The sequence below is a fragment of the Cladophialophora yegresii genome (genome assembly GCF_000585515.1).
Source record: "Cladophialophora yegresii CBS 114405 chromosome Unknown aczIN-supercont1.3, whole genome shotgun sequence".
In the NCBI taxonomy this organism is placed as follows: domain Eukaryota; kingdom Fungi; phylum Ascomycota; class Eurotiomycetes; order Chaetothyriales; family Herpotrichiellaceae; genus Cladophialophora; species Cladophialophora yegresii.
In genome coordinates this window covers 4,195,549-4,220,754 of record NW_006913047.1, presented here as the reverse complement: position 1 = coordinate 4,220,754, position 25,206 = coordinate 4,195,549, and the positions used below count along the sequence as shown (strand labels likewise).

Sequence of the window (25,206 nt, the reverse complement as noted above, 5' to 3'; positions counted from 1 at the left end):
ACAATTAAGAAGAGACAAGAGGCAATCAGTATTCAGGAATTCATATTCACGCGTCAAATTCGTACCATGTCAGCGTCGTAGGACGTCGGGGTCTGTAATCCAACATGGCTCCGCTCACTTTTCGTCATCATCGTCATCTCGGCTCAATGCTGCTACAGCCATTTTCAGTTCTTTCACAATCTTACCATCGAGTTTATCTCCGTCTTTGGCATTCTGCCAGGTCATTTCCTTCTCATCAGTTGGCGCGGTGATCTTTCGTCTTGCATCCTCTTTCATGGCAATCAAGTCGCGCAAGTCCTCCAAGATGGCCTTCCGGTGCTCGTCGTAGCCTTTCAATGGTAGAATGGTCGTCGGGTCCACTGCGGCAGAGGCTCCAGCATCACGGTATGACGCCAGACCATATGATATAAGGGCCAATGTTGCTGCTTCGCTTGATACCCCGAATGTCAAAACATCAGCACCCGAAGCCTTTGTTTGCGGTGTCGGCATTAAGCTTGTGCTCGCGCGAATGAGTTGATCAGGGAACCGATTGAGGAAGACTGAGATCTCTGGTGCGATGGCGCCACCAACGGCGTGCAGAAGATTGAGACAAAGAGGTAGCAGGCCAGTTACCCAGACGCGGTAAAGGAAAGCACAGTTGCGCCTGTTATCGTTATGGGAGACGCCGCCTGCAACCCGTTGAAGTGCCTCGGTCGTCTTGGAGGAAAGGATGCGGCTTAGCACCCCTTCAATGGCAAGTTCTTCAGCGACAAGTGGTAAAGAAGAAATAGATGCAAGGAACTGCACACAGTAGTCGGCGTAACGAGGCTGGCTCTCTGTTTCCGACCCACCCAGCAGATGAGACCATGAGTAGAGTATGAAACATGACGAGATGACGCCCGAGGAAGACAGCCGATCCGACAGCTCTGCAGCAAACTGGGGGAGACTAGGCAGCCTCAGAATGGCCTGCATAAGGGTCAACAGGATCGAGACGTCCCGCAGCCCAACCAGATCACCCCCGTCACCAGCGTCAGCCTTCGATCTGATTTCTTTCTGGTCCTGAAGTGCGACGACGATGGACTTGAGACCTTCGGCCACAATGCTGCTCGTGATTTCGAGGAATGTAGGGCTTTCTGGGTCGAGAGGGACGATCGCAGTGGTACCGCTCGAAACCACGGACAATTTCTGCTTCAAATTGACATGGACTTGAAGGGTCATGAGCAAGATCGAAAGGACTGAACGCCAGTACGTCAGATCGTTGTTGACGATAGCTTGTTCGTAGGATCCGCTTCGGAATCGTACAGCAGTCCAAGCATGCTCCAGCAAGCCCATCATGTCAGAGCCCTTGGCACCAGCTGCAACAAGTTCCCGTAAAAGAGCAATTGCTAGGTCTGCTCGCTTCTGAAACAAGGACTCGAAAAGCGCTTCCGTAGGATAGGCGTGTGAGTTTGCCTCAAGACAGTGTCGAATGATGCGTGCCATGGCTCTGTGCATTTCGCGATCCTGGACGAAGAACTTGCAGTGCTCAATACACAGGCGCTGCAAGCTTGACAAAAGCGCCAACTCGGACTCAACGATTGAGAGGTTTGTGTTGGCACGACGAAACTCTGCGGAGAACGATTGCTCATTAGACCTCCCTCCGACACCCTGCCAAGACGGATCGCGATTTAGCAACTTGTTCGCGAAATCTGTATCATAATAGAAGCCAGGGCCGAATTCCCGTTCGCTCAAGCCCGTAGTCTTGATATCGACCACTCTTAGTCCGTTGTACTTGGCGGCGAAGTTGCGGCGCAGGTTTCCGTGTAAGGAGGCGTTGTAGCTTGAGACACTAACCGCGTTTGATGCGAGCCAGTTGGTTAGTGGGATGTAGGTTTTGATGGCACTCATGTCCCTCGCTACAATAGCATGGTGAAGATGCGTCCTGGCAATATCTGTGACGCGAGCTGCGATCAGATTTTGATTGGCGAGACTGGTGCCGTCGGAGGCCTGGGTGCCAGAGTTCATAGCGAATTGGACAATTTTGGAAAAAAAATCTTTGGACGAGGAGAGAACTTGCGTGACCCATGACCAATTCTGCTGCGCCTGCAGAACGAAGTCCAGCATTGCTATCGCAACTTGCGGCGGAAGACTTGCGATGCTTCGCACCTCGTCGACAGCAATTTGGAGAAAAGTTTTGCCACGAATAGAAAGCGCGGCCTCTGTTTCTGGTTTCTTCTCCTTGGAGCCCTCCGGGACAGAGCCAGTCAGGATCACCATAGCCAGCCATTGTTGGGAATCCCTGACCAACTGGCTCAGCAGTTTCCACACTTCTGCGCGTTCCTGAGGCGACTTAGCATAGGCGTCGACATGTTGGAGAACGTTGAGTAGGTCAATGCATGAGGATGAGCCCAGGTCGCCGAGTAACGACGACGGCTGATGGCGTCCTACGCGAACAAGAACGTTCCCCAACAACCCCAAGCAAGAGGCACGAATCGATGGCCCGATTTGGAGGGTTCGCACTAAGGCGGGGACCGTGTCGAAGATGTGCCTGTCCAAGGGTGACAAAGGCAATCCTTGGACGTGACTGTAGCGCACAAGCAACGTGGCAAGTGACAGCTGTGATCGTACATAACGCTCAAAGCCAGCATCGTCCGGCAGCACTGACTCGTCGCCCAGCAGAAAACTCTTGTCACTAATGCTTGTTGCGAATAGTGATCGTGCGATTGGATTCAACCCTAGATCTTGGGACCCCGATTCCCGAAGTGTTGAAACAAGGTATGTTGCCGCCTCTGTAAAAGGTGCTGCTGCGATGCTGATCGCACTGAACGAAGCACCAAAACCAAAAGCGTATTGAATGATGTCCGAAAACGATTTGGCGATGCTGGTGCTGATGCGAAGCTGCTGCTGTGGATTACGAAAGGACCAGTCTGAGATCTCGTGAAATACTTGATAGAATACTTCGGTTGCACTCAGGAGCATTGGAGCTTGAACACGCCAGGCAGTCGATAGCTTGGACCCCATCACCGGTCCCGTCACTGCAGCATTAGTGTTTGCCTGTCTGAGAGCCAATCCGACCAAGGAGTGGTACAGCTCCAAGCATTTTTCCAAGAAGTCAAAAATCTGAAGCGGGGCTTCAACTGAAGACACGATGGCGAGAATGGGTGATGAAGCCGATTGATGGCCTAGAAGACTTGTTCGTCTGAGGTTCGACCAGACCAATTGCGGTTTCAGGTCGGTCAAGACGATAATAAAGTCTAGACAGGCAGTCATGATACGACAATCGAAGGTAGATATGATACGTCGTCGGAAACTCTGTAGCTCTTGTTCGAGGATGTCAAAGATGTACTGTACAATGTCCGCCTCTGGGTTAAGATGGCTGCTGGCTTCGTCCAGAATCGACGTGCAATGGTCTTGAAGTTCAGTTGCTGTCTGCTGAAGCGGATTGTTGCTCAACACGGTTGACAAAAGCGTCGCCAGAACACCGATCGCCTCCGAAACCACGCCTTCAAGATCTTCCGACGGAGAAACTGTTGCCGCGAGTAGTCCCATGTAGTAGAGTTCCAGCAATTGACCCATGTATGCAAGACCTGAGAACTCGTATTGCCATCTAATCACGGCTGGACCTCCTGCATCAGGATCGGAAATGAGTTCCCCAATTGTGTCCGCCGGGACGATGGACGTGGTCTCGGTCTCTTGGTGGGTATAAGTCAGAAGCTTGTTTTGCGTGAAGTCAAGCATATTGACTGGTGTTTCTAGAGTCACAAAGCTGCCGCTTTCGTCCTCCCGTGTTGTTGTGTAGTTGACGCCTTTCCCGACCGCTCGAGTCAAGGATGTCAATCTTCGAAGTCGGTATTCGACGTACTGGGTACCGTCGTCACTAAAAATGGACGCCCTAGCCAAGGCTCGAGAAAATTGGAGAAAGGGCAGGCATTCATACGGAAATCTGGCTGCTGCCGTGTCGTAAAATCCTCGAAGCAGATCTTCGTCCTCAATGAAGGTGATTATGGGATCGTAGAGCTTCTGTCCTGATCGATTGTCAGCGTCGACAGCCAGCAAAGCCAGCTGAGACGATATCAACTCTGGGATGTAACCCAACAACAACTGCGCCATTTTAACGGCTTCTTGCAGTCCTTGGACTTGGTATATGGGTAGCGGGTTCGTAAGGCCACCTAGCGAAGAACTCAGAACGGCAAAGTAGTCGACAACGTTGCATCGGCCGAGGGCTGCATCGAGGAGAAAACTCGAAGGATCGTCATTTGTGCTGTGAATCATGACCGTGTCTAAGAGATCTTCGAGGACTGTCGTTTGGAAGGCGGAGCCGCTGCCAGAGGTCCGGCGTCCGGTTGCTGCGTCAAATGTTGAGACGGCGTCAAGAGCCCGCTGGACATGTTGTGACTCTCTCTTTTCCTTGATCAAGGAGGCTAGTTGTTGGACTTTGTAAATGATCATTGCCCAGGCAAGGATGGCAGGTCCGGCAAGCACGTTCCCTGTTGAAGCTGCACTGTAGAGCAGGTCATGAACGTGCGAAGTAGATTCGAGATCAAAGAAGTACTCCGGCCGTGACCCAGGATGAATCATTTGACCTGATGACGCTGTAGTCACCAAAGTGTCAATGGTCGAGCCCACATTGAGAATCGCCAGGCTCAACATGGAGGCAGTCGACTGCATCTTCTGTATCGCCACTGTCTGCGTCTCGATTTCGGACACAAATGATGCAAAAAATCCCACGGACGACATCAAGCGCGCCCAAAGGCTAACTGACTCTGAAGGCAGGGTTTTCTCCGACCGTGTGACCACTAAGAAGAGAGTCTCCAAGACATGTCCAATCATTTGCAGGGTACAGGTGTCCCTCACGTCTTTGAGAAGACCCAGATGTGATTGCTCGATCTCCCATGAGGGACCAGATTCCAGTCTCTGCAGGAGCTGTTCTGTGCGCTTGATCCCGATTGTAATATCACCCTTGAGATCGTACAGGCCAGCACGGACCTCACTCGCATACGTCGCGCAAGGGTACGAGATTCCTGGCTCTTTGTCGTCGGAGGAGTCGAGCTCGGTGAGTTCCTTACTCAGGCGCAAAACCAGCACTTCCTGGCTCAGATGGAAGCAAAGTAACCGGGCTCGACGCGATTCCTGGGAGTGGAAACCAGCATCATCTCTGGCTTGGGAGCCACCTCTCGCTTGCAGATACCGATCCACGTAGTCTGAACCAAGAGCCCCCTTCAAACTTGCTAGTTCTGCTTCAGAGTATCCCTCCCGGAGTCTGGACTCTGGGCGATACTGCCATTCCAGCAGCGCCAGCCGCAGGGACTCTTGTTCGCTGATGTCGACCTGCTTGCTGAGCCACACAGCATCTTCCTGCAGCTCGTCGCGGTTGTAAAGTCCCTTTGAGGATGATGGAATTGCCGAAATTGTCGAATCGAAAGCAGCCTTTGAGGAGGCATCGCGTTGGGGAAAGAAAGGGAACCTCGACGATAGCATGCGCTTGGGATGGTCGCCGGAGAGTATGCGACAGGCACCTTGAGCCCTGGAATGGTCGTGAGAGAACAGCGCTTCGAACAAGTCGTCCCAGGAACTGGCCGACGTTAGCATCTCTGTTCCAACCAGCAACTTAGAAGATCTTACAGCACGGGCTTTTCGCCCGAGAGGCATTTACCCACGTCGGGAAAGTACTCTGAGCTTGGCGACACACCCGCCATGTTGGGTGGAGGATTCGAGTCTGGTCAGTACATATCTGGGAGTACTTGGTTGTCTTGTCGTTCAGCAATTATTTACTTGAAAGCGCGTCGTAGGCAGTTTGAACGCGCCGCAGTTGCGGTCTGCATTCTCAGTTTCCCTGCTCCGCCGAAGCGGCATCACGAAATTGGCACACGTGACACTCGCTACACACGGGCATTGGCCTCGACTGCTCTCGTTCCACCTCCTTGTCTTCTGCATCCGAGCTCACCCTCCACCGCCTGTGCACCACCGTGGCCCACCCTGCTCATACGAGTAAGTGACAAGACTGTCAGAAACAATTACCTGCAAACACCGACAAGATGTCGAGATCACCAGACGGCTCCAGTCTTCGATGCTGTGTATCTGATACGAGCTCGAGAGCCTCGCCTCAAAACCACAGTGACTTGCGTGGTGACAATCATATGTCTTGTGCTTCGGATACGTTTGCCTTGTGACCAAAACGGGCAAACAGATCATTGACGCTGTGGTCACAGTCATGCAGTGGATACAAACAGCACCAGGCGGAACTATACATGCTGTTTTGGATGGGAAAGGTCCTCAGTCACGTTCAAAGGTTTCGGACCAGCTGACGGCCACCGCGCACTCTCACTAACATAACCTGCAAGTACCAAGCTTCGATCCCGGCGACCAATGACAGAATGGGTAGACAGCGGCCAGGATTGTCACCCGGCTGTACCAGACGTTTGCAAAGCTTAACCAAAAGTCGCTGACTGGGGTCATACACTGCAGGTCCTCACATCAGAAGATCGGTCCAGATATCAAGCTATATATATCCCCGGCGACCCCTTCCCATATCCTCATTGTATTCTTCAACATAGTCTCGTGTCTATCAAACTTCGATGAGGGATCCCACACACCACAGCCCTTTCCCCCAAGATGTCACAGTCAAATCTACATCCGCACAACATGGGCAAGCCTTTTGCTGACCTACCCGTCGAACTACACCTCCAGATCTTCAAAGAGTGCATCAAGCAGAGATCTATTTCAATGCTCTACCTGAACAAGGCACTCTACGACGAACTGGTCGCCGAACTGTATGACTTCCATGTATTTAGAATCACTGTCGACCCTAGCGCTGCAGACTTCCGGATTGCGTTGTTCGATGGTACGAAACACTTCTTACCAGCGCACTCCGACCATATTCGCGAGCCAGCCTGTCTAGTTGGCAAGAAGATTCCCTTCGACAAACTCAAAGAAATCCGAATCGACATTCTCCCGCCTGATCGTCGAGAGCCAGCACAACTAATCTGCGCGTGGATGCAAATCACACGACTGCTTGTATGGCTCCTTCCTCAGCCCAAGGCGGTGTCACCACCCCTGTCCGAGACCCAGATCAAGCCAGCTCCCAACAACACGGGACTACACCTGCCACATGTACACGTCTCGTTCCTTGAGCAGGAAAGCCGCCGTTGGCAAAAGTCTATAGCTGCTACTGCTGGGCAACCCGAGATGATCGACCTAAACGTACTGTTGTCGGCTTTCAGGAGAATACGATACGCGCAAAGGTTGTCTGTAACGATTCCCGACGGTTGCAAAACAGACCATCTTTCGGAGTACTGCTCGGAGACTGAATGTTTAGCGACCATGCAATCGCCTTTTGGTTCACAGCCAGGTGACAGCAGAATACAAAGCATAGAGGACATCTTGCACACGACTCTGGAAGGCGTCCTGGACGACCTCCCTGGACCCTTGGCCGCTCAACTCCGACTCGAACGCTTTGCGAGCTGGTGCTCTCAATACGAAGACTGCCACCAGCGCCGCATATCCGGCTCCACATATGCCGACCGACCTGGTCACTTTGGAGGCATCCCGAATGCGGCAATGCGTCGTCAGCGTGATCGATCATTCAAGGACAGATTTGACGGTGTCGTGATGTACTCATTGGCCGTGTCCAAAGCTCGCAGTCCTTTGCCCTGGCATGAGCAATGGGCGGCTGTCTTCCCTAATGGGATACCGCCCAAATCATCAGAGGAGTACTTGGATATGTTGAATTCAGAAGATGGTATCAGCGCCATGCTTGCAGGGCTTATGGTGCGTGCAGTCGACGCCAATAATCGACTCCGACTCAGATTTCCGTGCTGCCAGGAAGCAGGTTCGGCTTGAAACCACAGCGGAGGGGCGCTGAATTACAGGCTCTTTCCAGCTATGTGGCGCTCTTGCACAACGGTTTTATCAACACTACTTATTGTTGCTTTCCTCTCCTCGTGAGGACACACCTGAGGCCCTCTTGCTTGACGAACCAATAGTCAAACAATTCCCATTCTGCATTCGGGTCCGCCAGTTTGACATCATAGCGACGGAGTAACTGTGGCACCAGTTTTGACATTTCCATCAGCGAGATATTCTTTCCTAGGCAGGTTCTTGCACCGGCACCAAACTGTCGGACAATTTGTTAGCATACTGAATTTAGGATAGAATGTCAATGAGATCTTACTGCAAGCCAATTTCGATCCATGAACTTTAATGTCCTCTCATCGGCCTCGATCCATCTCTCAGGCCGAAAGCTGTAAACATCGTGTCCGTAGACGGCCGTGTCTCTCGCCGCGACCCATGGGTTCATTCCGACTATGGTCCCTGCGGGGAGATATACGCCGTCAATTGTGGCGCCGCCGTCCGGCACGATACGCTCGAGCAGCTGTCCCACAGCTGGATGCATCCGTAGTGCCTCCCGCATACATGCCTGGAAGTACGGCATCCGCTGAGCCTCATAGTACGTCACATGCTCGGATAATTCACCTCTCGCGTCGAAGTCGAGGATCTCGTCTACGCACTTCCGGTATGCTTGAGGATTCTTGCAGAGGTGGTAGAACAAAGCTCGCAGAGAAATGGCGGTGGTATCCGACCCCGCAAACCTGTTCATCCGTCAACCCAATACCTACGGGTGTCGAGACGGCACTTACACATTCGAACTCGCATGTCCCAACAACTCCTTTTCGCTCATTACCTCCTCGCCCTCCCTGGTTCTTTTGAATTTGTCTAGCATGTCCGATCGCCCGTGCTCGGCCTTGACATTCTGTCTCATCTGCAACTGCCGGGCCGCGAATTGCACAATGTACGCCGCGGAGTTTAGTCTCTTGATCGAGGGGATTTTGTCCGCCAATCTCGACACGAAACGATTGCCTAACAGCCATTGGTTCATCCAGGGGACTTGTCCTATGATGGAGTTGTAGAACAAGCGACCTTCGATTGCGGCGATAATGCCATTCACATCTTCCTCGTTCTCCATGAAACCGAGACGATTCGAAAAGGTAATGCTGGAAATGACGTCGAAAGCGTACCAATGCAACCATGTGCCGAAGTCAATAGCCTTGCCCTCCAAGGCATCGAGTTTCCTTTCCAAGATCCGCGTACAGTCATCTGCCAGTGGTTCGAAGTCGAGGAGCGAAGACAGCGCATACGCAGACCCCACGGGCCGTTTGAGGCTTTTGTGGCCGACAGGGTCGATAATGGAGAACACGGTGGGGATGGGGCCGACGGGTGACTTTGCATGGAAGAGGGTGTAGAAGTTGCTCTTGTCGAATTTACTCGTGATGCTGTAAACATTGGAGATCTGCTCCGAGTCTCCAAGACTGACATGGTTGGGACCAACTCGCACAAGCTTCCCATACTTCGCATGGTAATCTAGGTGCCGTTGGAATTGATGACCAGAGTAAGTTGACAGCATTCTATCAAATGGGAGAATGCTGGCGAGAAATGGTCCAGGGATATCGCGTAGGCCACGGCGGTAGCGAATGCGAAGGAGGACAGCGACAGAAACGGCGACTAGGAGGACGGTGGCCAGCAGGAATATGTTCTCGAGGTGAAATGGCGACGCCATGGTGCTTGCCCCTGGGAGTATCATTCTTGTCGACTTGCTGTTCGAAGATTTACGTCGTCAACGGATGTCCCATGAAGTCGCAACCTTCCAGAATACCCCAAGAGCGAGACCACAGCAATACCTGGACAAGAACTGCCGTCAGTGTGTTCGTCTCGCTCGGATGGTTCAAGTATCTAGAGCACCAGACAAATGTACAGTAGCAATGGTAAATCGATCTCCGCTCGTTCTGCGGCGATGCGCATATGCCGACATCCATGGCGGTCTTCGCGGGGAGATCGGGGCTCATTTGCCCTCTCCACCTACCCTCGTGCGGAGGGACCTTGGACGGGCACGAGAAGGGGCAATCCACAGAAGTGGCGGATCAGGCTCTGAAGTGATTGGGAGAGGGACTCCCTATCTATCCCCGAAGCAGAGAGTTGAGACCCAAGACAGCTCTCAGCCTGATGTGAGGAGGCTGCTGTAATATACTGCGTCTGCAGTAGGTTGTAGCAGCCGCTCACTGGCCCCGCAATGAGTGACTCAAATCGGATCAATCAAGTTCCGGCAACGATGCTAGACCAGCTAACTCGCAATTGCGCAGTACTCCGTACAGTTGAGTGACATTGCCAGGGCATCACCCTCGACGGGTGAGAAACCGTGGAGCTCGCTCCTTGTGAGAAGAAGGATGCTGTGACTCGCAGGGCAGGACCCTTTTGCTCATCAGCCTTGTAGTGTAGAGGTACAGGCCAATTTCTACGCGGGTTGAAAGTCAAATTACTACGAGCACTCTACATGCTGTACAAGGTCGTCACCATTCGGTTGGCCTGGCTTCCTGAACGCCTTTCGAAGTCACATTATGAACGTCATTTCGATCACCCAGAGTCGAGTCCGCAATCTTGTCCAGAATCAGCTTGACTTCATTCCCCTTGCCCGAACCACCATCCATGTCCGTGATCAGATTGACGGCCTTGGTCCTCAGTTCTCGGACAACTCTCTTCGTATAGTCAAAGCTGCCTGTCCCCTCCATATAATTCACAGCATACCGTTTGACCTCGTCGTCATTAGTCTTCTGCTTGAGGATGTTGATGAGCTGCAAATTCGTCGGGTTGCTGCGAATCGAGTGGATTATGGGAAAGGAAAATTTGCCCTCGGTCAAGTCCTCGCACAGACCCTTGTTCTTTGTATATGTGCTAGAGGACAAGTTCAGGTAGTCGTCGCATATTTGGAAGACCAAGCCCAGGAGATTGACAAGTGGCACACAGTCTATCCGGCCTTTCTCTGGCGACTCTGCCTGCATCAGCTTGATGGCTAGACGAAACAAGCCTCCTGTCTTGTTCTGGACCATTTCCAGATAATCGTCCTCTGTCGGGCAAGTCAGAGTGTCACGCCAGTATAGGTCCATTCCTTGCCCACGGTGGAGATTGAGTAACTCTGTGGTAAAGGTCTCCATGGCTTCATCTTTGTTATCCAGGTGCAAGAGCTCCTGCAGGGCGAGGAAGTAGACGTAATTGGCACTGTTGATTGTCTGGGCCGTGCCGAAGATGTTGTGGGCAACCGGGATGCCCCTCCGCAGTACGCTGTTGTCTTGGACATCATCGATAAGGAGAGAGGATGTATGTAGCATGCCTACTACCTTGGTGATAATGTCGAGCGATTTGGGCGGAACATGTAGCCATGCGTTGAAAGCCTTAATCAAGCCCGACCGAATGTCCTTGCCTGGGTGCGCGAACAGGTAATCGTAGGGACCCATGATAATCTTCTCCTTCTGGGGCGACCATTCTCCGACCCGCTGAGATATCAGATTCTCTGGTGCCGACTTCTTCTTCGAGTGCCTGCGCTTGAGCGCGTTGGTGTGGTCAGATAAGACGGGAGGGTTCATCATGGGTATCGAGTGGTGCTTGGGCGAGATCCATGAGTCCTCCGGCAGGGGTCTGAGAACGGATTTCGAGGGTTGATGGGCAAGGCCATTGGTAACGCCGGCGGAGCTGTAGCGGATGGGGATGGCATTGGGAGACGCCGGATTTTCTGCTGTTAGGGTCGCCATTCGTGTTGATTCGGGTTCGGATGCGCGCATGTGAAAATGCGAGATGAAATGAGGGGAGCGGATTGTGCTTCAGTTTCGTCCAGCGACGCGGCAAACGCACTGGCAGATTGTGGAAGGTGAACGATTCAACGTCGGGTGCAGAATTGGATGCACCTTGAGGCAGAGCAGGATCCAGGCACCCGCGTTTGATCTGAGGCCATGGTGGTGACAAGGTGTACAAGGCGGATCTACAGGATCATCACATGAGGTCCATGACGAAAGACGATAGGTGACGATCGGGGTAAGCTGGGATGTATTTGGGCGCTAGGCGGCGGTTCCCAGGCGGCCTGACGCATGCCGCCACCACTGCCGCAGGTACAGGACCGCTTCGGGGTTCAACTGGCAGGTCAAGCGAAGCACCTCCCCGCATCGTCGCCCTGCCAACGGTCTTGTTTACCTCTGGCTTTGATCGTCCACTTCCTCCCGCCGCGAGATGTACATCGCTCTGAACATCGGCATAGCTCGTACCAGTCTGCGCAATGGAGACCCTACTATCTCACTCGTTTGACTACCTATCCTCCACCGCGCCTCAGAAAATCCGCAAGGGACTCCGTCAGGTGGAAGGGTTGCTCGCTCAACTGTGCCTCTCCAAGACCAGTCATGGCGCCAACAAGCGACAATCGATGCTGCTGCTTGGATCGACAACACTCTCACCACAGTCGAAGAAGCTCTCTGACTTACCCTCGGATCTAGCGTTCCGCGAATTCTTCAAACTTCAGCAGAGTTTTCAATGGAATATTGCTATGAGACTAGTGTCATGTCTGGAGCGGTTGCTTGGAAAAGAAAGCAATGGTACAAATGATATGTTGATCATCCAGACCCTGGACCTGATTCAAGGGGTGTTGCTACTACATCCTCCTTCGCGGGCACTCTTTTCGCAGGAAATCTACATGAACGTGAGTCTTTCAGGTCCCGGCCTCATCTGCCTCCGTCTAACGGCAGCACAGCTATTCCTCGACCTGCTGGACCCGTCCAACTGTCCCGCCATTCAATCATCGACTATAATGGCCCTCGTGACCTCTCTCCTCGACCAGCCGCAGAACACTCGTACTTTCGAGTCCATCGACGGGCTGCTAGTGATCACATCCCTCTTCAAGTCCAGAAGCACATCCCGGGAAGTGAAGTTGAAACTCGTCGAGTTCCTGTACTTCTACCTCATGCCGGAGACAAATCCTCCGAAGATCTCAAGTTCGACGTCTGCAACTAACACGGCAATCCTCGGTGGCCGAGGGAAGGAAGTGATTGCAGCATTCGACCGGAGGAGAGAAACGGTGAACGGGCCAGAAGGTGGTGTTGGCGGAGCCAAGGGTCCGAAGATGGACGGTCCTACCAGAACCACGGAGGAGAAGCAGAATCTGCTAGGAAAGCATTTGAGCAATGTGCAAGATTTGGTCGAGGATCTGAAGGAAGGGGGCGGCGTCTTTGGTGTAAACGGGGTCTAGAGAGGGGAGCCAGGGGGGAAGGGGACCGAGGCGGCATGGATGGTGTCGTTGAGATTGGATACCAAGAGTGTTCGCGTGCAAGGGGACCGAATTGCAAAGAGCCTGGTCAGGGTTGGAGTCTCGGTGTTCCCGACGAATAGTTTTTGATGCGCTTATGACAATGCTAGGAACTTTTTATTGCTACGACTGATCATTGGGAACTATGTACGGACATGGGCTAGCTCTTCCTGTGACCTGAACCGTGCAAACCACAGTCAGGGCTCCACTGGCGTCAAGTAGGTGTGACTCATTCACTTATACGAGGTTGTACGTAGGAGTGTGGAGAATGTTGAAATGCTCCGTAAAGCGACTATAAGACCTGAGTAAATCTCAGTGTATTCTAATGAAAATTTGTCGGGCTTCCATAGCTTCTAGAACATCTCTGAATCTATCGTCGCATTTATGGTACTCTAAGCATTTCCAAAGCCAAAGATAGCTGATTTGAAATATCAGCTACCAGCAGCCATCGGTTGCCTTCGATCGGACCCTCGTTCCTCATTACTTGTATACATCCGCAGAAGCGAGACGACTATTCTATTTTCTACAATCCGGCCCTTAAAAGACACAAGCATCCCCCGAGGTGACCGGCACCATGACAACAATCATCCCACAATCAACCGCTCCAACTGTCCGCTACCTGTCTACCACACAGGCATACGACCTCTGGGCAGCTGTGTACGACACCGACGGCAATTTCTTGCAGGCCCTCGACACGCTGGAAGTGAAGTCTTTATTGCCGCGCATGCTTGATATGTTGAATGATGGATCATGTCCCCAGCCCTGGAAATTCGTGGATTTGGGTTGTGGCACCGGCAGGAATACTGCGGCGCTGCTAGAGGTCGGTAAAGCATCAACGGTAGTCGGGCTGGATGTAAGCCCTGGCATGCTGGAAGTCGCGAAGAAGCGGCTGCAGAGGTTCCATGCAGAAGGAAGACTGAGGCTCGAGGTGTTTGACATGCTGCAAGAATCATCGCTACCAGAGTCGGCAAGATTGGCGGATGCAGTGGTATCAACCCTGGTAATTGAGCATGTCCCCGCAGATATCTTCTTTGCAACCGCAGGCAAGATCCTCAAACCCAGTGGGATTCTGTTGTTGACGAATATGCATTCGGAGATGGGCAAAATCAGTCAAGCTGGATTTATCGATCCTAAGACGGGCGAAAAGATCCGGCCCACCAGCTATGCTCACACCACCGAAGAAGTAGAGGCGGCGGCTCTGAGCAACGGGTTTGAGCTTCTGAGCCCGATGGAGGAGCGGGCAGTAGACCCGAGCATGGTCACAGTACTTGGTGAGCGTTCGCGGAAATGGGCCGGGGTGACCGTATGGTTTGGCGGCATTTTTCGGAAGGGAGGTAGTATGTGATCTCTTCAGCCACTGAAGAACCCGCGAATCAGTCGATCTCTGTGTTGGATCAAGTTGTCGTATTGTTGTAAAACCCGCTTCAACGTTGGGGTGCCGAAATTGAGGCTATCGTCAAGAATAATCTGGGTGTATGCAAGCAAACTGGCGTCGAAAAACCCAGGAGTGGTCTGACCGAAGAAGAAATGGTTGTCCGCAAGGAGTGTGGATAGAGCCTGAAAGGCTTGTTCAGCTTGAGCATAAAGGTCTTGTGGATCAATGATGGTATTTGCCTTGAGCAGTTCTTCCCTTGCCGCCGACTGAAGTTGCTTCGCTAAGCTGAGCCGGACAGGTTGGGACGATGACGCGGACGCCACATATAATGGCCATGCGACGGCCTTGAAATTGACTTGGTCGAGGTATAGGTAGTACAGCCAGGCACTGCGGATCGCGTGGTCTATCAAGGCAATATATGCTTCTTGTCGCATATGGAAGCTCTCTTCTTTCCCTCCTTGTGATATAACCCATCTCCTTAATCGACTTGCAGGAACTGGAGACGATGGCCGAGAAGCATCTTTCGGAGCTGGAAGAAGGAATGGAAGTGCTCCGGTCGGGGCGGCATGGTTGTTTGATGAGCGAGTTCGGAACGGAATGCCGTGGAACTTGAGGTAGGCTTGCCATTTCAGACAGGACGGGTTGAAGGACGGAGCATCTCGGCGCCTGGGGTCGTCCGACTGGAAGATATAGAGGACATTCTCATTGCGATTCCGTGGAGCTCGCTGGGGGAGGTCATTCGCAGAAATCGTTACCAGAGGGAACCGATCAAAGACGCGTCGAATCGCAGGGGGCAGCGACCACCATGATGATGAAGTTGAGTTTTGCGCATTTAAACGTGTCGAGTTTTGCTTGCCCTCGTTATTGACGTCTGTCATGTCCACCACCAGTCTCGCCGTCGAGCATTGACGCAGTGACGCTGAGAACAAACAAAAAAGTCACAAAGACGATCAGAGTACGAGATGGCTCGACGATGATTGGTTCCAGCGAAAGGCACAGGCTGCTTGGGGCTCCGGGCGCTCCTAACTCCTTTGGCGTGGGCGTCTGCCGTCGGCTGACCTAGACAGTGACCTGCATAAGCTCGTGGCGCTCGTCCCCACCACCCTTGTTCCTTCCTGTCTCGCTGTCCGGCTCACTTAAGGTTCTCAGTCGAAGATTCCCACCATCTCACTCCCCGTTGGCACCGAAGGTTGCTCTCTCTCGGCCCCTCGACCTGTCTTACTCATTCCTTTCGTGCATACTCCGTACATCTCGCAGATCGGACCTCACGTCGACTGACCCGCGTACATCGCCTTTCCCCTCTTGATGATATCGACGCAGTGAAGTCTTTCACTAGTGTACTCTGCTTGAACGTCCGCACCATTCGAACCACAGCCCATATCCGACGTTCCCTTCGAAAACGGCTTGACTGCTGCTGGATCCATATCACAAGTCTGGTAACACTACAGGGCACAACACGGGCTACTGCATATGTACGGCAAGAAGCAATGCACGACACCTCGGTGACGACCCCGAGGGTAGCCACCCCTCCCAAAGGCGCTTCACGGGTAGAAGATGGCAAGGTCAGAAAGTTGAAGGCATCTTACAAGAGCGAAACCCCTGCGGCTCAACACATTAATGGTAAAACATATGCTTGCGAGTCCTGCAAGCGAGGCCACCGAGTACACAAATGCGACCATGGCAAGACAAGACCTATCTCTGAGACCAACCAACCCGGCCGTCCCTCGGCAGGTACGAAGAGGGGTTGTCAATGTCCTAGAAACTGCGCCTGCACCACAAAGACCTGTAAATGCGAGAGGGACTGCGCTTGCACGCAGGAGATGTTCCTCATTGTTCGCCTCGATAACCCGGCCGTTGTCTCTAGAGAATCTACGTCAACGCCCAAGCCAGTCTGGGAGGATTCAGATGGCACGCGATTGACTCTGAAAAAGGTGTGGGCTGACGCCAATGGCAAAGAGATTGATGACGAAGAGTACGAAGCACGGAAACGCCGAATGAAGGAGAGACAAGACGCTGCCAAAGATGCGCCAAAGTCATCTTGCTGTTCAGGGAAAGCGCCGAAAGAAGAACCCGATTCTCCCAAGGGTGGATGTCGACATCGTCAAAATGTCGCCGCAATCCAGCCTCATCCTGGCCCTTCAATACCAGATTCTGGACCGCCATTGCATCCTCCGACGACGGTCTCTGAACCATGGATGTCAAGTTGTTCTTGTGGCTCCGGCTGTTCCTGTCTTTACTGTCCAGACCATCCGAACAACGCAACCTCAATCAACCATGCTCAGCAACAGGTCAAGAACCTTGCCGAACAGGCGTATATTGGAGGTCACGCCCTAACACCGGTGCCTTCCAACTCTGAGAACACGTCCAGGTCATGCATGGGCGGTCAACCATCGTTCTTCCTCTCGAGCACCCCTGATGTCTCACAGCACCAGCTTCAACAGTTCTTCTCTGATACCCTGAACCCGAATGCTATCTACCTAGCATATCCTATTCAACAACATTCTTGGACGAATCGGCCCCAAAGTTCCCACTGTTCCCGGGTACATTCACCGCCCGACGTGATGACAATGTCCCCCGACACTTCAGACGTGTTCGCCGATCCCCTTAGCGACATGTCAACACCCTTGCATGCAGCGACTGATGTGAGCGGCACGTGGGATTTCTCTGGTAATCAACTGGGAGGGAGCTCCTTCAGCTGGACTGGGTTGGACGCGTCTTACGGGACTGACTACAATATTGGCCAGGCTACTGTCGCCTCGATCTCCAACAACGCGGCTCCTCAGATGCTGCCAGCGCCTAATTCAATGCAGACACCGGCGCTTGGCATCAACCTGGACGCGGTGACAAATCCTTCCTTACCGATACATTTCACGGATACCTTGCCTCAGCTTGACGAAAACCCCTTCGTCGACTTCGACGAGCCGATTCCTGCAGATCAGGCCAACGGAAACACTTCCTTGGCAACTTTTTTCAACCACGAAACACTACCTACGTTCAACGTGCAACCCATACAAAGGGGTTGTTGCTCAGCGCCTTTCGTCGACCTCGACTATTCCCCTGACTCCGAGTTCAACATAAATGGAATATCGAGGACGAAGTCACCCATTGTGAGTCGCGTTTAATCAACGCCGGGAAAGGGGCCATCATTATTCGATGCATCATAACACAAAGATTATCAGTACTCCACAGTGGGTAACTCAGTCTCATTTACACAAGCAAGCAAGAAGACCCGGCATCTCAGGCGCATGATGATGTTTGTCGCGGGGCAGGGGTCATTTTCCAGGCATTGAGCATTACTTTTCAAAAGTTCCAGGAGCATCGAGAGCTGCATCAAATAGATTAGTTGTTCAAATATGAGCATGTGCCATTGGGAGCCAATCAAGCATTGGCCTATGAAATCCAACGAGCGGTAACCACCACGACTTATGACCACGAACCGAGTACAAAGTACGGAATACCGCCCATAGTAAATGTGAACTTTTCCGTGTGGAATACCATTTTTGGCGGACGCCCTTTTCTCTCACATGTGTTCTCCATCGCGCTGCTGGCACACTGTGGAGTACGTGAGTGCCAGGCGGGCTGAGGGCCGCTGTGGAGGATGATGCAGCTCTTTTCGGGAAATCTTCACCAGCCGAGAAAGCCAGTCCCAGTAGGTGCGATGCCGGGCAATGCAGGTCGGCAAGCACAACCATGGTCGTAAATTTTCATTACTCCTATTCATCTCGGTTTTCGATTCCCGGCTGGTCTAGCCCGAGGCCGTGATGATCTCGACCCGCAAGATCTTCCGACCTCTCTTCATTTCCAACATCGTGCTCGACAGAACAAAAGGAAACCATATACTCTGTAGAAGTAAGGACAACCGTATGTCAGTCGACAGTCTGTGTTCTAGGCCGCAGCCGTCACCACAGCGGACTTGTGTCGTTGGCCCGGCCGAAGAGGCAGTGGCGGGAGCTGCTTCATTGCCCTTGTCCCGACTGCAGCGTTGTCCTTGTCCTGGGTGACGTCTATGCCCAATCCGCTGTCCGCCCGCTCTCTGATCCTCTTTCTACTCTGCTCGTCCTCGTCGCTCTCAATGCGTGCTTTGACACTGATAACATTCACGAATTCGACGCCGTTGACCAACATGACGCCTTTCTCATCCATCCCTACTCTGTTGGACGGTTTCCGGGCAAGGGAAAGGTTTGGACGATGCTTTGAGGCGGTCTTGGAAAACGAAAATGTTCGGGTGCGGGTGTGCGTGCGGATCGCAGATGCTGAGCTAAGACACAGTGCCGATGTGGTAGGCTCCCGCGAAGCTGCCGTTGTGTCATCGTGTTTGGCTCTGGACCTGGGGTGTAGAAGGGGGATAGGATCCATGAGTGATTTCGAACGAGCTTTTGTCATGTTGCTGCCTGCTCTGCTGTCTGTTCTCAGCTGAGAAAGAGAAGTCGAAGGACGAGGCATTGGAGGGGCTCCTTCAGGCGCAGCAGAGGATCCAGAGACTGATTTCGACCGTTTCAGCAACATTGTTCGGACACTGAATGCTTCGGCAACAGAAGCCGAGAAACTATTTCGTTGTTTGATCTCCTCTTCGTCCGCCTCAGAGATGGGACTAGCAGCAAGGTTCTCGCGGTTGGTAGTGGTCGAAGCACGAGATTCCGAACGCAGAGTATCAGAGTTACTCATGCTCGACCAGACTCTATCATGATTCTGCTTGGGGGTTTGACTCCGTGATCTTGGTCGGGCCTTTGACCTTGAACCCGGGCGATTGTGATAGGGGCTCGCGACCGCCTCTGCTCTCGACTTGGGTATGCTAGGGGCAGGACAGGCGCCTAGGCGCTCACTGGAGTAGCTGTGCGAGAGTGTCTTTGTATGGGTCTTGTTACCGCTCACCAAGATGGACTTCAGTGGTGGAGCAGGGGAGTTCGTTCGTGAACCGTTTTCCGGAGATGACTGGATCGAGAAGCAAGTGTGGTAAGCCAGGTCCATCAGCTCGGTGTGATCTCGTGAGTTGAGCATTCGATGGCACCAAGTAACGGTCCAGTTCATATTGCCCGAAGGGAGGGAGCTTGCCGACCTGGACCTTGATCTCGACTTTGAGGGCGAGTGGGACCCTGGTCTTGACCGCGTCGCAGATCTTGTAAACAGGAATTCTCCGCCATTTACGTCCCAGTCACCTCCGGCCAGGGCATCACCACTTCCAACGCGCCGGACAATCTGCCACGCTGATTTGACAGCGCCACCCAAGAGGGAGTGTTCGATATAACCGGGTGCCTTCGTTCCCATTGATAATGTGCGGTGCATTCGGAGACTGTCGTACAGCTGTGTTGATGGATCAGCATAAATGTCGAAGGGACATTGTGTCAGGCTCTGGTAGGAGGAGATCAGGCTAGGCTGGCCAGGACCAATGATTACGACACTCGGAAGGGTACGATTTGCAGGCTTGGAAAAGTTCGTCGTCCACGTTGGCGATGTCGACTTGAGGGATGGATGAAAGGGCGACTGCGCTGAAGATAATCTGCGGACGTACTCCTGGCAGTTGCCACAGAAGAAATGTCGAACGAAGATTACTAGTATTCTTTTCTCAGCCGGGTAGACGTCAGCGTCGTAGAAGAGAGAGCCGAATTTAAGAGGAGTGCCTGAGGATGAGTAGATGTCGTGGTCGAATGCCGCTTTGAGGGCGTGATTATCTGGAGGCATTTCGACGGACATGTTGGTAGGCCCTGGAATCTGTATCTGCTCTTGATGTCTCGTCACGGTCAAGCTCAGAGAAGTACAGAGGTGAATGTAAACATGCAATCACGCGGACTTGCTGCAAAGAAAGGGAAAAAACGGCCTGCCGCTCGTGTGCTGTTCAAGAACCAGACGGTACAATCAATGAAAGTGAATATGGAAAAAAGCAATTCGACGATACCTTGCTTACCTTCGCACCCTACAGTAGGAGTACGGAGTACTCGCGTCGTGGTGCACGAGCACCAGACTCATCTCATGACGCCGGTTGCCGCCAGGCTGAATGTTGGTTTCCACTGTGAGTCCTGTTGTCTCCCCTTGCATGCGAGAAGCCCACTCACGGTGGGTTTACTGTCGGATCATCACTGACCCGAAACCCTGGTGTGCACGTGTCCAAGGAAACCGTTGGCCCAAGACTCTGTCGGCTTGACCACTCATGGTTGACGGCTGGCTTCCTCGTGTAAGGGAAAAGGGGCATCTCGACTCAAGAAGCGTGTCAAGGTGTGTTTGCGGCAACAACCTTCTGCTGGCGTGGTGGGGCAGCGTTTCAGGTGTGTCCTAGCCTCCACGCCTCCCAGTTGTGCTACTGTGTTTTGGGTGCAGTTCTGTGTTAGGCACGCCCGCACGCTACGGCACGGCCTCCAGATCGTGGAGCTCCCGTCTCGCGTCGGCCAACCATGTTTGACACCTAGGTAGACTCTACTGGCGCTTCTGGCTGCTCCGCTTGTTCTCCTCCCGCTCCCGTCGAATCGCGTTCACTAGTGCTCGGATCCAGTTCATTCAGACCTCGACAACACAAACTTCAGTGCATTCGACGGATCAGGTGGGATCTTGGTACCGAACAACTTACTTACCTTTGCGCCTGCTCTCTTGCAACGTCCAACTCGGAGCGAGATCGCCTCATTATCTCCAATTATTTTTAGGAGGATGCTTGGGCAAAGCAATGAAATGAACGAGGTTCGTATTGTCTGTTCAAGGAGTGTCTGAGGTATTCTCACCGTCGGGACAAAAGAGTGTAAGTGCTGTATGGCAACACAAAGAATGATCAAGATTCACGCTCAACCTCAACCCCACCGTCACCGTCCACCTTCCTCGACATCTCTACTTCCCACATCCCACAATCCCGTCACCTCGTCCACACTGCTAGAAGCATGCGACCCCCAACAAAACAAGCTAAAGGATAGCGGAGCCATTCGTCCCGTCCAAGAATCCCGCCGAGGTGCTGGTGTGCTCCCGCCACCGTCTTCACTCTGATCCATCACCTGCTGCTTCGGAGAAAACGTCGTCGTCCGCTGCACCTTCCTGCACATGGCAAGGCCAAAGACTCTCCGGAAGTCCACGCAGTGAGATGTGCTGCCATGCTGGAGGCGGTTTGGTTGGCAATTCGCCCTGGTAGCCTAAAGCTGACTCGGGGTGGTGCCTTGTCCGCTGCTGCTGGTGGCCAGGAATGACATTGACTCGGCTCAGGCTTGGGTCCGGTCGAATAGGACTTCTGTCTCAATGACTGTAGTCAATAATCCAATGCTCAACGAGCTCAGTATTTGGCTTATGTCGTCGCCAGTCCCCGTCGATATCAGTCGTAGCCACCACCGACTTGACTTGCAAATGCAGTAGAGACGCTCCGAGCATCTTCATCCTCATGCATACCCTTGCCCAACTTGTGCTTGGCCATGTAACCCCCAGCGGGAGGACCATTCTCCACATATCTCTTCAAGCGGTCGGCCTGATTATAGCTCGGCTGCTTGCCGTTGCCATGTATGGAGAGTTGGTCCAGGCTGACTCCTCCTTGGCCGAGGATACTGCCAGTGATGTCCGATTCAGTCGCCACTGTAGACTCCCCTGCCACACTACCTGGGACTGGTCTTGGCTTCACTCCATTCTGTCGGCGAGAACCAGCGCTCTGATTTTGAAGAGAGGGCCACGGGTCAGGCGTGAAACCCTGGAACATTGGCGGATAGCCAGCCGGCACGCCGACTCCACCCATGGCAGAAGAATGGATAGAAGAAACATCATCCGGGATATACCCGACAACGGAGCCCGCCGCTTCGCGGAAGTCGTTGCGTGGAGCAGCACGACCGTTCATCATGCCGCTGGCCATGTGGCTCGCGTGGTTGTACGCCATCTGATAGCGTTGAGGCCCACGATAAGTCTGTTTCGGTCGGCTGAACTGGTGAAGCGAGACCTGAAGATTGTTAAGAGGGCCTTCAACCAAGCAGTTGCGCTCTTTGAAGTGAAGCAAGAGATAGTGCCAGAGCGGATGCTTCGACAGGACCTTGGGGTTTCCAAGGATGACAAATCCGTACTTGGCCCGGGTCATGGCGACGTTGAGACGACGAGGGTCGCTCAAGAAACCAATGCCTTGGTGATCATTAGATCTCACACAAGACAAGATGATAAAGTCCTTCTCTCGTCCCTGGAACGCATCGACCGAGGCAACCTCGACCTCCTTGTACATTTCTTTCTTGAATGTGCCCGTCGATTGCATGGAGCTGACAATGTAGCTGCGCTGTCCTTCGTATGGGGTAATAACACCAATATCTGAAGGCTTGACGCCGGCTTTGAAGAATCGGCTTACGATTTTTTCGACGTTGGTCGCTTCGGTGCGGTTCAGGTATGAAGTACCAGAAGCAGAGATTTCTTCATTTCCAAGGTTGGACCAGAACATCATTGGGTCGTCCTGAACAGGCCATGGAAAGTCCACATCCCTCCGAGTGCGAGATTGCATGGTGACGCCGTTCTGCAGGGATCCTTCGTAAAACATGTTGGACGGAAACTCAGACAAGCACGGATGCATCCGGTATTGAACGTTCAACCGAATCGGGGCGCAGCCCAAAGCCACCAGCCGCTCGAACAGAGACTGATTCAGCCCGGCCTTGGCCGCTTTCTTGTTCATGATGACAGGTCCAAGCTGTTGGTGGTCGCCAACGAGAACAACTTGCTTGCAGCCGAGGACCAGAGGGATCATGCACTCCGGCTCTGCGGACTGAGTGGACTCATCAATGAGGACCGTTCTGAATTTGGACTTGGCTAATCTGGGATCTCCAGCACCAACGCAGGTGCAACAAATGACATCGGCATTCTGAAGGATTTCTCGTTCGGCTGCACGGGTCAACGACTTGTACTTCTTCTCATCTTGGCTGGAAAGCTCCCCCAACTCGGACTTGAGTTGGTTCAATTTCGTCAGTTCGACATTGCTATCATTCATTCGGACCTGCTCGTGCAACGATAGAAATCCCACGGTTGACTCCACGTCTTCTCGGGACTTGGCCGTAACCCTGACAGTCTTCAAGCCTGTTCGGTGAATGCGTTCGCACAATTGGTCCACGGCGACGTTGGAAGGAGCGCAGACAAGGACCTGACCGCCATTGATTTTGGACAAGTGGTAGATGATCGTGGCGGATGTGACAGTTTTACCAGTACCTGGCGGACCCTGGATCAAACTTAAGGGCTTCTGTAGAACAGACTTAACAGCGTTTATCTGACTGCCGTTAAGCTCGGGCAGACCAGGCACGCTGAATTTCTTGGGCAGCTGTGTCTTCATTGGGGCAGCGGCAACTTCATGGCCGAGCAAGCGATGAAAGATGTAGCCTGAGACGCTCAATTCGTCGATGGCGAAAGTTTTCATGGCCAGCTGCATGCGGTCAAAGGACGTTGCCTTCCAGACGTAGTCAGCAGTGAAATTATGGGTGCATTCGGTCGGAACGGATTTGTGGTCGCCTTTGGATCTCAATTCAATGGTGACTTCGTCAGACTGATTGTTAGGGATCTTGATGACATAGCCAACGCCTTCCCAGGCCGGTCGCAGGTCGCCGGAGTACTTGAGGCGCATTTCGTCACCCACAGCCAATTTGACATCGCCCAGTTCGAGTTTAGGGAGAACGAAACTTGCAAGGTGCTTGTTGTTCAGACCAAGATCCCAACGGACTACCAAGTTGTCTTGTGATTGGCTCTCCTTCAATTTGCGATCGTAGTCGGCTTCGATCTTGACCAGCGGCCCGAAGACGTTCTGATACTGGTAGGCGTCCTCGTACCGGAGCATGACCGGCGCAGGCTCATCGTCGATGTTGGCGGCTTTTTCGAGATCGGTGATGGTAGCGTTCGCATTTTCCTTCCACAATTCTTCCAGCTTGGCAATCATTTGAGGGCTCAAATGCCGGGCTCGGAGCTGCTCCTGATCAGTGGGCTGTGAGACAAGCCAAGACAAGAAGGAACGGTCTTCGATCAATGGCTGCCACCTCGAAGTGTCCCAGTTCATGTCCTTGGATGAAGGCATCGCAGCACATGGCTGGCGGCATAACAGAACCACCACAGTATCCGACTTCGCAGGGATGAAGCCAAGTAAGAAGACATTTTTCGTTCCGCAGTTGTAGCATTCTAGCACAGTATCACCCAGAGAACTGCTGGGGTGCAGTTGGACTTCTTTGTGGCGGGCTCGCACGAGGTGGTTGACAATGTGGGAAGAGGAAGTGTTTCCACGAGCGCTGCAAAACCACTTTGAGCATGTCAGACACCGAACGACACTGCTGGGGTTGTGGATGCCACAGTAGCTTGAGTCCTATCAGTATCGCGCTGTCGCAACAGAAGGAGGGAGGGCATCATACGCGCAGGCATGGGCAGGTAACTCTTTGACTTCCTCCGGCTTTTGGACCTGTTTCTTTCCGTTCACATCGACCGCAGCCGAGGCCAGACTCTCGAGATCGTCTTCTTCGATACTATCGGTTTCGTCATCATCGTGCTGGCGTCTTCTAGGGCCCTTGGCCAGACTGAGGACGCTCTCATCAGGGTCGACGGTGGAAATGTCATCGCTGGCATTGATCGCCGCGGCAGAGTTTGACACCAGATGGTTCCCCATGTTGCTAAAAGCCTCCATCTTGAACCAAACGCCTATCTGTCTCCTAGAGTCGCGACGTTGCGAAGTATGAAAGGGTAACGGGGAATGGGGCGAGGGTGACAGAGCCCGCGCAAATGCAGGTAATATGCTGACTTCACCTGGACACCGCGGCCTCACACCCCTCTAACAATCTCCGGGTCCCAACAGTGAGTGACGGTC

The 25,206-nt window shown here is 53.0% G+C and overlaps 11 protein-coding genes across 11 annotated transcripts; 4 read left to right on the top strand and 7 right to left on the bottom strand.

Annotated features, from left to right (window-relative positions):
- Positions 1–114: 114 nt before the first annotated feature.
- On the bottom strand, positions 115–5,654 carry A1O7_05288 (uncharacterized protein; the record flags this gene model as incomplete). Its single annotated transcript, XM_007759298.1, has 2 exons — positions 115–5,530; positions 5,581–5,654. The coding sequence occupies 2 exons, from the start codon at positions 5,652–5,654 to the stop codon at positions 115–117; spliced, it is 5,490 nt and encodes a 1,829-aa protein (XP_007757488.1).
- A 946-nt stretch (positions 5,655–6,600) lies between these two features.
- On the top strand, positions 6,601–7,797 carry A1O7_05287 (uncharacterized protein; the record flags this gene model as incomplete). The annotated part of the gene is made up of 1 exon (XM_007759297.1): positions 6,601–7,797. One exon carries the CDS (start codon positions 6,601–6,603, stop codon positions 7,795–7,797), a length of 1,197 nt encoding a protein of 398 aa, XP_007757487.1.
- Positions 7,798–7,876: 79 nt separating this feature from the next.
- Positions 7,877–9,511, bottom strand: A1O7_05286 (uncharacterized protein; the record flags this gene model as incomplete). Its single annotated transcript, XM_007759296.1, has 3 exons — positions 7,877–8,071; positions 8,129–8,546; positions 8,595–9,511. 3 exons carry the CDS (start codon positions 9,509–9,511, stop codon positions 7,877–7,879), a joined length of 1,530 nt encoding a protein of 509 aa, XP_007757486.1.
- Positions 9,512–10,298: 787 nt separating this feature from the next.
- Positions 10,299–11,534, bottom strand: A1O7_05285 (uncharacterized protein; the record flags this gene model as incomplete). Its single annotated transcript, XM_007759295.1, has 1 exon — positions 10,299–11,534. The coding sequence occupies one exon, from the start codon at positions 11,532–11,534 to the stop codon at positions 10,299–10,301; it is 1,236 nt and encodes a 411-aa protein (XP_007757485.1).
- A 518-nt stretch (positions 11,535–12,052) lies between these two features.
- Positions 12,053–13,015, top strand: A1O7_05284 (uncharacterized protein; the record flags this gene model as incomplete). Its single annotated transcript, XM_007759294.1, has 2 exons — positions 12,053–12,469; positions 12,521–13,015. 2 exons carry the CDS (start codon positions 12,053–12,055, stop codon positions 13,013–13,015), a joined length of 912 nt encoding a protein of 303 aa, XP_007757484.1.
- Positions 13,016–13,646: 631 nt separating this feature from the next.
- Positions 13,647–14,417, top strand: A1O7_05283 (uncharacterized protein; the record flags this gene model as incomplete). The annotated part of the gene is made up of 1 exon (XM_007759293.1): positions 13,647–14,417. The coding sequence occupies one exon, from the start codon at positions 13,647–13,649 to the stop codon at positions 14,415–14,417; it is 771 nt and encodes a 256-aa protein (XP_007757483.1).
- Positions 14,418–14,422: 5 nt separating this feature from the next.
- Positions 14,423–15,325, bottom strand: A1O7_05282 (uncharacterized protein; the record flags this gene model as incomplete). The annotated part of the gene is made up of 1 exon (XM_007759292.1): positions 14,423–15,325. One exon carries the CDS (start codon positions 15,323–15,325, stop codon positions 14,423–14,425), a length of 903 nt encoding a protein of 300 aa, XP_007757482.1.
- Positions 15,326–16,267: 942 nt separating this feature from the next.
- On the top strand, positions 16,268–17,569 carry A1O7_05281 (uncharacterized protein; the record flags this gene model as incomplete). The annotated part of the gene is made up of 1 exon (XM_007759291.1): positions 16,268–17,569. The coding sequence occupies one exon, from the start codon at positions 16,268–16,270 to the stop codon at positions 17,567–17,569; it is 1,302 nt and encodes a 433-aa protein (XP_007757481.1).
- A 763-nt stretch (positions 17,570–18,332) lies between these two features.
- A1O7_05280 (uncharacterized protein) lies at positions 18,333–18,590 on the bottom strand (the record flags this gene model as incomplete). The annotated part of the gene is made up of 1 exon (XM_007759290.1): positions 18,333–18,590. The coding sequence occupies one exon, from the start codon at positions 18,588–18,590 to the stop codon at positions 18,333–18,335; it is 258 nt and encodes an 85-aa protein (XP_007757480.1).
- Positions 18,591–19,128: 538 nt separating this feature from the next.
- Positions 19,129–20,138, bottom strand: A1O7_05279 (uncharacterized protein; the record flags this gene model as incomplete). Its single annotated transcript, XM_007759289.1, has 2 exons — positions 19,129–19,239; positions 19,320–20,138. The coding sequence occupies 2 exons, from the start codon at positions 20,136–20,138 to the stop codon at positions 19,129–19,131; spliced, it is 930 nt and encodes a 309-aa protein (XP_007757479.1).
- A 1,591-nt stretch (positions 20,139–21,729) lies between these two features.
- A1O7_05278 (regulator-nonsense transcripts 1) lies at positions 21,730–25,026 on the bottom strand (the record flags this gene model as incomplete). The annotated part of the gene is made up of 2 exons (XM_007759288.1): positions 21,730–24,703; positions 24,758–25,026. 2 exons carry the CDS (start codon positions 25,024–25,026, stop codon positions 21,730–21,732), a joined length of 3,243 nt encoding a protein of 1,080 aa, XP_007757478.1.
- Positions 25,027–25,206: the final 180 nt, after the last annotated feature.